The sequence below is a fragment of the Phocoena phocoena genome, chromosome 18 (assembly GCF_963924675.1).
Source record: "Phocoena phocoena chromosome 18, mPhoPho1.1, whole genome shotgun sequence".
Classification (NCBI taxonomy): Eukaryota; Metazoa; Chordata; class Mammalia; order Artiodactyla; family Phocoenidae; genus Phocoena; species Phocoena phocoena.
The window spans coordinates 25,342,235-25,354,357 of record NC_089236.1 but is presented as its reverse complement, the minus strand read 5'-3'; the positions used below and the strand labels follow the sequence as shown (position 1 = coordinate 25,354,357).

The following is a 12,123-nucleotide window of genomic DNA, read 5'->3' as shown; positions in this document are numbered from 1 at the left end:
TTTTAAAGATACAAATACTTCTTAACTTTGAAAAGTCAAAATCCCAACAGAGTTATGTAACTTAACAAGTCAGTTCTAAAATTCATTCAAAACTCTATCCCAATTTTGGAGGGGGGAAGAATACCTTTATCAGGTATCAAATCTATGAAGTGATACTAATGAAAGCAATGTGAGATTGGCACAATACAAAACAGGTAAATGGAATAAAACACACTAGGGCAAGTTCAAAACTAAAGTCTATACATATGGTTATTTAGTATACAACAGAGGCAGCAGTCTACGTGTGGAAATCATAAAACACTCAATAAATGGTGAAGGGCCAATATCCCCATTTGTGGAAGAGGAGAGTCATCAGATCCCTATACCTCACATCCTACAAAAGTAGATTTCAGGGCTTCCCTGGTGGTGCAGTGGTTAAGAATCCACCTGCCAATGCAGGGGACACAGGTTCGAGCCCTGGTCCGGGAAGATCCTACATGCCGCGGAGCAACTAAGCCCATACTCTACAACTACTGAGCCTGCGCTCTAGAGCCCGCGCTCTAGAGCCCGTGAGCCACAACTACTGAAGCCCACTAGCCTAGAGCCTGTGCTCTGCAACAAGAAAAGCCACCACAGTGAGAAGCCCACGCACCGCAGCCAAGAGGAGCCCCCGCTCGCCGCAACTAGAGAAAGCCCACACACAGCAACAAAGACCCAACACAACCAAGAATAAATAAAATAAATTTTTTTAAAAAAGTAGATTTCATATGGACTAAGGAGTTAAACCTATAAAATATACTAGAAGAAAATATAAGAGAATATTTAATAGTTTTAGGGGTAAGAAAAGCTTTCCTAAACGAAAATCACCAAAAAAACTGGTAAATTTTATGACATAAATATTTAAAATTTCTATAGGGCACAAGATATCATATTGTTAAAAGACAGTACCAGATTGGGACAAAATATCTGCATCACATGTCATAAAAAGAGAGTTAACCATTAACTGTACAGTGAATTAGAAGACAATGACACTGATGTAAATTCATAATATATAAAGAACTCCTACCAGGTAAAAGGATATTATTAATTCAAAGAAAATTCAAATCAACAATAAATAAAGCTAATGGAACAATCCCACAACCTCAATACTAGTAGTCAAGAAAATGCAAATTAAATGGTAAAATGTAATTTTTTTTAATGTAATTTTTTTCACCCAAAAGACTGAACAAAAAAAGGATTTCTGTTAGTGATGGTTTGAGAAATATACTGTTAGTGGTAGTAGAAACTGATACAGTTTTTTGAATATACTTTTAGTAAACTCAGTAATTCTACTTTTAAAAATTTACTACAGAAATAGTCACACAAGTGTACGAAGATACACTGCACACTTCATGCGCGTGCGCGTGAAGTAATAAAATGACAGTGCTCAGTAAATATTACTATGTGCCAGGCACAGTTCTAAGAACTTTATATACATCAACACATTTAATTGTCACAACCCTAACTACAATATCAAGTCTGTTATTATGATCCCTGTTTTGCAGGTAAGGAAACTAAGACACAGGGAGGTTAAGTAACTTGCCCAAGGTCACAGAGATAATAAGTAGTGGAGCAAAGATTCAAATCCAGGTGCTCTGACTCCAATATCTGAGCTCTTAACCATTATAGGTCTATTGCCTCCCAAACAAGGATATTCATTTATAATATATTAGCAAACTAGTGGGAATAGCCAATTGCCCATGATCAAATACTGGTAAAATAAATTATAATCCATCCACCATGTGGAAAAATAAATGATGCAGAGCCGGCATACAAACACACAAATATTTATAATACATTAACTGAAAATAAGTCACAAAAAAGATATTACATTCTTTCATTTGTATCTTAAAAACAACCTGTGTATATAGGTTGGTATGTATGTATATTGTTCTTTTGTTTAGGCCTTTGTCCAAAAAATTACACATCAAATAGTCAATACTGGTATCTTCTGGGGAGAACAGGATTAGGGACAGTAAGTGAAAAGAGACTCTCACTATTTAATTTCTTTTTCTATTAGATGACTTGTTTTATAATTGGCATGCTATGACTTTTATACCAAAAACAAATTTAAGGAAACAACAAAGTAGAGCTACATCTACTTAATAGATAAGATGCTAATAAATCTGACACTACTGGATCTACCCCTGCAAGCATCAAGTTAAGTTTGCTGTGCTCATGGCCACAGTTGGAAAAACCCTAAACCTGGCCAACTGATTATAATATAGTACAATCAGCGTACATCATGGCAAGAGTATTCAACATCATTAGTGAGAGTCAAACTGCTTGGGTTCAAGCTGTAGCTCCAATATTTACCAACTGTATGTATGACTTCGGGTAAGTCACTCAACCTATCTATTCTCTCAATTTCCTCATTGTAAATTAGGGATGATAGTATTTGCCCCATGTTTCACATTTGTTAAGTCCTTATAATAATATCTGAAAAAACTAATACATATTCATTTTGTTAGATAAACGATAAATAACTTTTTATAAATAGATAAATAAATAAATAAAATATATATACATGCATTGTGATGTTAATGCATCTCCCTATCCAAAGTCATTAATAACCTCTCCAAGTTAAACTAAGTACATCACAGATGGTAAGGGTAGGTACTGTCTTGGAAAACTTATTCTAAGCCTATATAGATACACGTATGAATGCTGCACCATGATGTAAAACGTATTTCTTATGGTTAAAGAGTGTCAAAGCCAGTGCACTGGAAGCATATACCAGTGAGCAGCTTAGAGCTCTGTCCCCTGTGGCCACATCCCAAGAACAAACCTCACCACATCTTTCACCTTCGAGGGCTGCACAGTAAACACACAGTTTTCAAACCTTAACGTATACAGAAACATACTGTTTTAAAACAAATTCAAAACACTTTCTCCTTCTAAAATGTCTTTTCTATTGTCCCTAGATTAAATCCATAAACCATTTTTAATTGGGATGCAATCTGCTCCCTCACACTTTTTTCCTCCCTAGCCAAAGCTCACCTTGATTTTACAGCACCTTAATCGAAATTCTCACCGTTTGTAGGTTTATTTATAAATGTTTTATTCTGTCTCTTCACTCAACAGTACAATACAAAGAACTAAGAAATTACAATACCCTGCCAAAAGTAAGAATCACCTAGAATAAAAGCATGATACATTATAATTGGCCTATTAAAGTTAGATATTTAGGATTAGGCTTATTTCAATATTTAAATCAACTTTATTAGACATTATTTTAAGTCTACTAGCCCTCAAAATATTTTTCCCAGTACAATGAATCTTTCTAACACATGATTTCTCTCACATCACGTCTTACATTCCCAAATAACCTGTTCAAAATGAAGTAAATTATCAAGTCCCAAGAACCTCTAGTGGGGAGGGAGGAGACCAGAATTAACTCAGTCCTTTTCTCATTATCTCTTGGATCTTTCTTACACTCTAGAAATAGTAATTTACACATCTTGTATAAATTCAATAAAAGAAAGCCAATTTAGAAATTCTTCAGTTCAATCCCTTCATTCAGCAGATGATGAAATCAGGATCTAGAGAAGTTAAGTAACTTCCTCAGAGTCACATGCTTTGGACTGAAATGATGTCTGATAATGAGACTGCTAACATCTTTCCATCCCCTTGAAGGAACAGTCCAGGATTATAAATCTTAATTAACCACATATATTAAAACTGTGTAATTGCAAGCAACTATTACAATCACCAGTCCTAAGAAAAATTTACATGTCTTGTCAGTATGTCATCTAGAACTTTTCAAAGTACTCTGAAATAATTACTTAAGGTATTTCCTGTTAAGTCTCATTTTACAGAAAAACAAGCTAACCCCAAAAGTATTATATCCTTGTTACCACATCAAAGCTAAGGATAAGATTCTTTCTTAATGAATTAACTAGTACTTAACATATAAAATCACATTACCTCCACATTTTTAATATCTAAATTTTTACATTAATAAAGTTTCTCCTACTGTCTTTTAAAGGAAATAATTTTGAGACAAATAGAAAAAGTAAAATAATAAATTTATAAAAATCCAATTTTCTCTAAGTCTCATTCATACCTGTTGTTCATCCTCCATGACGTTACTAGCAAATTCAAATACTAGGTCGTTCTGTTGGACAACAGCAGCCATAATAAAGCATTCCCCTTAGATCCACATGAGAAAAATTCCAAACAGGTTCAAGTACCAGGCAGCAGAGTCCAGTGACCAATTTGTGTAAATAACCCAAGCTAAGTCTGTGAAGTTACTGTATACCAGGTTTTCTTTAAGGAAGGTGCTTCAAATTTTCTTGGTTCACTGGGATTTTACTTAAATTGAGGCAATTTTTCTGAAATTTTTCTTCTCTAGAACTTCTTGACCTGAAAAACATAAGTTAGTTATGAGAAAGCAATCATACTATTTTGAATATAACAGTTAATACAGACAGCAATGTTTCCAAAGCATTTTTTTGTTAATGTTTTTAAACAAAACCAACATGACTAGTGAGAATACAGGGTTGTTGTTTCTTTAAAAAAAAACTAGACATATATTTTCTTTTAAGATTTCATTCCTGCTAAGATAAGATCACCTCTCATTACTGAAAATTGAAGCCATTCTCCCCTCACCCGAACCCCCAATAAACTACAAAGTACTATTTATTAAAAAAAAAAAAAAATCTACCCAGCCATAACTAGGTTTTTGTAATTGTAATAAAGCATATATAAACAATTTCCTTCTTCCTACTAACCTAGCAAACCACACACATAGGAATTCCTACTCCATGAGTAATTTCATAACATATATTTTTGCCTTAATAGAAACATTCAGACAGTATCCTTGTTAGGCCTAATATATATAAGGATTTAAAATCTGTCTAATACATTTAAAGTTTAATAGTGCTATTTTAAGAGCTTTTAAAAATAAGCACAAATAAAGCTCACTCTTTCTGTTCTTTAAAAAGGTTTCTGATAAGTAGACTGCTTTACCATGCTTAAGCCTGTCTTCGGTGGCTTCTTTTTTAATGCACTGAAATGTATCCTTATCTCTAACACAGGCTTGCAAGCAACAGGAAGGAAACAGCACTTGACCACGTCATGGCAAATTAGAACATGCAAAGAAGTGCACTTTACAATAGAAAAACAGAAACGCAACTTAAGAGTGAAAACAATTTCGCAGGAGAGGGAGAAAAGCTTTAAAGAGTGCCTGCCAAAGATGTTTGCATATTTAACAGTATTTTTTTTTAAAGTTACCACTACTAACAAAAGTAAAGGGAAATTAAAAGTTTATCACAATTTTATTAAATATTGCTTCACATGGTTATGGCCATAAATACGACATGAAAAGACAAAGACATAAAAATAAGCACATTAAATAACATCTAGTTCTTTGAAACAGCATTTACAATTTTAATTTTAAAGAGACAAGTTCAGGAATGAAGCTGATCTCGTGAATCAGTTTCCCTGAAAACTTAAATCCAGCCAGTATGTGTTAGCTGAATCACATACTCATTTTCCTAATTTCAGTAAAGCCAATTTCGTATATGTTGCAGACTCTAGGGGGTCATCATGGATGCCTGTGGTTTCCCTAACAGGAAATCAAAAAAAAAAGTTAAGAATTCAATTCAATTCAATATTTCTACTCACTAAATTCTAACCCAGCAGTTTCCCACACCCACTTCATCTCTTTTAATAAAGACTTCAACTCCAACACTGGGAAAGTATTTTTAGCACTACTATTTAGTTAGTTTTTGAGTACTGCACCATGTCTGGTGCGGGGGAAAGTACTTTGACCAAAATTCATCAGACAGACATAGAAACATAAAACATACATACAATATTTTCCTTTAAACTCTCACCTAATTCTTCTGTACTAGGCTTTCCTTCTTAGGTCCTCCACACAAACTACATTCATTCTTACCTCCATTTTCAACTTCTACTGTTCCCCATTCCTGGAATTCCCCTCCCACTTCTCAGTACCCATTCCCATCTTCTCTATCTTTCAATGCTCAAGTTCCATTTCTTTCACAGAGCCTCCCAACCTCTATGCCTTGACCTACATGGGCCTTCAAAAATACAGTACTTATTGCCCCTACCACCAAATTAGCACTAACTATACACTTCTCACACTTGAAAATTATGTCCCCCTAATTCAACTGAGTACGTGTTTCAGTATCTATTATTTGCAAAGCTATGTACCAGGCACCAAAATAATTAGAGCAAAACTTCTCTGGATAAATAACCATTGTCTAAAGTTTCTTCTGTACCTACCAAACCTCTGCGGTTTGGTAATAAAAATAAAAAGGATTATATTAATGATAATAATACTAATAATAAAAAGGACAATATTAATGACAGATATTGTTTTGAAAATCTATCATAGATATTTACGCTCTATGTATGTTCTTTGAAAGAATTACTGTAATACTTTTGATAAGACGGAAATCATTATTCTAAACTTAAAGAACCACAGTAAGAAAGTATAACCAGAATCAAGGGATGTTTCCTGATAGAAAAGTTTCTCTGTAAAAGGTTAGATTCCAAAAGACTATTCCAAAATCCATTTATTCATAAATACAAAGGTGACACTGTCCCAATGGCCAGTGTGAACACATCTGTGTGAAGTTTCACTTTCTTTTCCATTGCAGTCATAAACCTTTTCTTACTAGCACTTCCACAGTGCTACTGTTCTTTAATAAATGTTTTTTTTTAGTCTCAAAAATAAGGACAAGCAATCAACATACCTATATCTTACAGTACACACTAGGAACCAACAGTAATCAACCGAAACTGAAATGACAGCCCATGATCACTAAGCCTTTGTTACGATAGGAAGAGATACCTTTACTCTGTTCATTTCTATATAGAAGTTCATAAACTAAAAATGTGTAAGTAAAGGAAAGCTCCTGCATTATTTTATTGGCTTCATTAGGCCTCTGACCCTCTGTCTTCTTTCACTCTATCCCACTGCTCTTCCTCTTCTCTGAGTAGTTATACAGCCTACGGCACCAAGGTAGTTCTTGGGAAGAATTTTTCTAATTCCTGATCCAGAGGTACCACCCTTACATATTAGAGGTACTTAAGTAACACAGCCTCAGTGTATTAAAATTTTTTCAGCAAGAGATGAGACTGGACACCTAGATCAATGATTCAATTTTTCATGAGTAAACTGAGTTCTGTGTCCAGGGTCTCACAATCTGAAAGCATTAACAGAATTATAACTAGAATCTTCATCTCCTCAATCAGGACTCTGTCCATGACTACAATACACACAGCCTCTAAATCTACCCAAATCCTTTATGCTGTAATAGTTCAGAACACAGGTTTCTTTTTCTTTTTAAGGTTTTTTTTCTTATTATTTATTTATTTAGGCCGCACCGTGCAGCTTGCGGGATCTTAGCTCCCCGGCCAGGGATGGAAATCGTGTCCCCTGCAGTGGAAGCACGGAGTCTTAACCACTGAACTGCCATGCTAGGGAATTCCCTAGAACACAGGTTTCTAAGTAAATACATATATCAAATTAGAAAAAAACAAACTTCCTTCTCTAGTTCAGCTCCCGATGTCCAAATCCACTCACTAAACTGTCTACTGGATAAGTCCGTGTCAGTGCTCCTCACAGTCAACGTGTCTACATGTCCAAAACTAAACTTATCGTTTTACTCCTCAAATCTGCTCTAGTGTGGAAAAAACATGGGTACTCAGCGTAAAGCAGAGGCCTTTTTTCTACTCTAACAAAATTATAAGGTCTTCAGGAAATTTAAAAATTGGTTGAATCATTAACCATTAGCTATATGTATTATATTCAGGAACACTTTGCTGTATTAATAGTTCCCAAACATATTTCATTTTCAAAGTGTCACTTAGTCTTTATAAAATAACAAGTAAAAAGTGAAAACTATTAATTCAACACAAAGACACAGACAGTTAACTTACTTCACAGTTTTGTGCAGTCATCCAGTTGGGAATCTACCAAATAATAAAAACTCCCCAAGCTGGCTGTCATATCTTTCAACTCGGTAAGGACCATATTCTTATTCTTCAAGGAGACATGCCAAAGGAATGTCTCATCAATGAGGTCCTCACCGCTTATTGCCAAACTAAGCTTCAAATTTAAGGTAAAGTAGTAGCTCAAGCGAAACGGTTAGGAGCACAGGCTCTGGAATCAGACCACTTGGGTTTGAATCTTCTGCACTGTGACTTTGGACAAGTTACTTACTTAGTGTCAGTCTCTTCTTTCTGCAAAATAGGTATAAGCCACAGTTTTCTCATTCTGTAAAATGGGCATAACAACACCAACATCTAGAGTTTCTGTGAAGATGAGATGCGAATGTATGTGCAGAATGCTTGGCATATAAATTTTACTCAATAAACATTAGCTTCATTATAATCTATGTACAGTGCAAGAGATATGTAACACATGCTTGCCAGATAACAAATTATTCCTTAAGTCTCATTTCCATACTCCCTAGGAGTCTCCTTTACCACAGCTATTTGCTAGACTCCAACAAAGAACACTATAGCCCCATTATCAACAAAAGTATAATTCTACTCCAGTGCCTAAAAATTTGGCACCTGTTTGATAAATCCAGTTGCTTCAAGGTTAGGACCACACCCTGTCTGGCAAGGCTCCCTTAACACAGAGTTCCATTATGTCCCTAATCCAAACAAAATGAATTTACTGATTGTAAATACAAAAGCCTTAGCCACATTACTGGCTACTAAAACCAACTCAATGGTTAATTGTTATATAACTTATTATAAAAGATTTCAGGTATTATAAACATATGATAGTCAAAATCAGTTTTTAATACTTTTCACACTTGCCTTCTAATCCCTAATTGAATGCAAATTTAAGTTCCCTTCAAAAGGGCTTTAAACACAAGGGTCTATAAACCCATTTATTCATAATGATATTTTTAAATAATCACTGCCAACCTTTGGAAGTTATTAGGTTACCAACTCATTACGCTCAATATGAAAACTGACAAAGGGAACCAATCAAATAAAAGAGGAACAAGTTTCTAGATTAGACAGTACTGGCCCAAAGAAGGTAAAATACACCAACTTAGAGCAATGGGTGGTTGAATGACTACCTTTAATTTGAATGACTATCTCTAAAAAAGTATTCAGACTGTGTGTGTGTGTGTGTATGTGTGTGTGTGTTTGTGTATTTATAAGGCGAGGAGTATCTAAAGAACTAGAACTATGTAGTAACCCCAGATGCCAAGTACCTGAACAGAAAGTATTTTTATATGAAGTGGTAACCTGATAAACCACCCTTTTCAGCATACAGATACACCCATTGTAAGAACAGGAAGTATACTGGAAAAACCATGAAACTAGAAGAAATACAATAAAAATTAAAGAAAATAGAGTAAGAAACGTGAGAGAAGAGAAGCTATTCAAGTTAGAAATGAGAAGCAAGCAATAAATCCATAAACTGTAATGAATGGAATTCTTCCGTAACAGACCATAGTTAGGCCTTTCCAGTTGTTTTCTAGTATGGTAGAATGCTTTATATTAGCTCCCAGCAGAAATGAAAATAATAAATCAGTGGTAACAAGATAAATTCTATACAATCTTCCAAGGGTCTGCCCATTCTCAATCTGAAAAGTGTGGAATCATACACTTTTAGAACTAAAAAAGATGTAAGGATTACCTAGGACAATGCATTTGTTGAACAGTTAGAGAATTTGGGCCTAGCCCAGTCTGACTTGTCCAAGGTCACGCAGACAGTTAATGACAAAGAAAGCAACAATTCTCTACTTTTCCCCAATTCCCAGCCCAATTCTCTACATTAATAGAACTTCATTAGTATTTTTCATTAGTAGAATATTTGGACAAATAAGAAATCCCTTACACACACTTGCTACCTGGTAAATCATTTTCCACATTTTTATGTGGAATAACTGAAAAAGAGGAGTTTCTAGATTTTTCTATCATTGCTTTAAATCTTAAAATTTTACTATTGTTGTTCGTTTCCAAGTTCTATCATATCATACTATCTTGCTTTACCTTTCACTCAGCCTAAAAAAGTGAAAAGGAAACATCAGTAAGCCTTTTTATAAAGCTACCACAATAACACATTAAAATACTTTAAAATAAATTCTGTTGACATTTTTCTTGCTAGTTCTTTGAAGACACTATTGCTATCACACTAAAAACTTGTAGGTAAGAAAAAATAATAATAAACACATCAAAATGTAGTTACAGTTAAGTAACCAGACTTTAACCTCCCCCAACAAGGGTAGTCCCTCAGTTTCTACTGAATAAGGGAACAAACAAACAAAAAAAGACACTAATTGTAAAATAAATCTCACTGCATAGCACTCTCTAAATCATGTACTCTATACACAAAATAGAAGAGGAAAAAATACAAGTAAATGTCACAGAGGAGCAAATCATTCCCTACTGCATTCAGGGTTCTCTTAATTCAAAAAGAAAATGTTTCTCTACTACCACCTTTAACTCATTTCAAATATTCAAGGAATTCAAGAAAATGTAGAAAAAGTTTAAAAATATGTTCTTGGAATCATATAAGTACCATATATATAACCATCTGTATCTTTTAAGTAGCTCTGCTGCTTTAGACATCTTTCATTGAAACTGAGGGGGAGGGCAGGGGAAGTGAAGTACTTAGATCTTTTTCAAAAGTATATTTTTATTTCCATGTGAATGAAACACAAATTGATGTTTTTTTGTATTCTGGTGATATATGCAAAGCCAAAGCAGGCCTTGGAAACCTGAATAAGCTCACCTTAGCTTCAACCATGCTAAAATGAAACAACAACAACAAAAACCCCACAAAGTCAATATGATCAAGGGAACAGGCTGACTTCTCTATGCTTGGCCTTTTTGCTGACACCCCAGAACAGTTCCAGTACTCAGAGCACAGGCTGCAATTACTCACTCCCCAGACCTGAAAGGCCGGTTCTTTCACATTGTTCTCCACTTCCCATCATTGGCCACTTGGGCCTACCTGGTGTCACATTACACTCAGGCAGCATTTGTAGCACCTTGCAAAACCATATCACATACCTAGACCTGTTCTTACCTGTGGTCTCAAGATTAACCCTTTTTCTGAGCATGTTCTGAAAACAAGAGAATTTAAAACCAAAGAGAAACACCCAACAATAATCAGATAGTCTTTTAACCTTGGTCATGAAAAAAAAAATTTACTTTCCCCAAGTGGCTGAAAGTGATAATTGTCAAAAATGTCATTTATTGGTGTTTTTATTATGCAAATAAACTGACTGAAGGAACTTTCTTCCCTCCAGCACGTAAAATCTAAACTCCGACAAAAACACACCTAGCTCGGGAACACAAATATGCTGAAATGTGCTTATCAGCACGACCTGATCAGGCAGTTAACATTTTCCTTTCTGTAACAAACAAGAATCAGCTCACAAGAAAACTGTTTCATTTCTGTGGTTGTTTATTCCCCTGTTTAATATTATCATCAGAGAAAAGATACGCTCTAGTCCAATGGTTCCCTCACCTGAGAATATGGCAGATTCCCATCAATAACAGTGTTTCCTTCTGGCCCAAAGTGAAGGGGAAAAGCCAGGGATGTTGCTGTGAAGTCCCACAGGAGATTTTGCTACAGGACACAGCTCCTGCCATCTCTAACTCCCACACTGCACAATACTCTTCTAGAAGAGACTGTTACTCTGTCATGAGAAGTTTCACTCTTAGGAAGAGACACACCATCAGGTGAAAACAAAATCAAAGGTTACATGAAAAGCTTAACGGCCACAGATTGTATTATTAGGTGATAGGAGCTCTGTGTTCAATTGATGGGTCATTACTACCTTTACTCTAGCTCCCCTTGTGGTTCTTCACCCTGCAATAGGAGTAATTAACCAAAAACGAAAATATGATCAACTTACTTCTCTACTTAAAACTAATCAACGTAACACCATAAATCAACTATACTTCAATTAAAAAGAAAAAAAAGGGACTTCCCTGGTGACGCAGTGGTTAAGAATCCGCCTGCTAATGCAGGGGACACGGGCTCAAGCCCTGGTCCGGGAAGATCCCACATGCTGCGGAGCAACTAAGCCCGTGCACCACAACTACTGAGCCTGTGCTCTAGAGCCTGCAAGCCACAACTACTGAGCCCAC

At 35.3% G+C, this 12,123-nt stretch overlaps 1 protein-coding gene across 2 annotated transcripts in view; it reads right to left on the bottom strand.

The window, feature by feature from the left end:
• The window catches only part of ELF1 (E74 like ETS transcription factor 1), a 52,405-nt gene extending 48,249 nt beyond the window's left edge, over positions 1-4,156 (bottom strand). For both annotated transcript variants that reach the window (XM_065896196.1, XM_065896197.1), the window contains exon 1: positions 4,085-4,156. In XM_065896196.1, the coding sequence (XP_065752268.1) occupies positions 4,085-4,156 (72 nt within the window). The remainder of the gene's footprint in view (positions 1-4,084) is intronic.
• Positions 4,157-12,123: the final 7,967 nt, after the last annotated feature.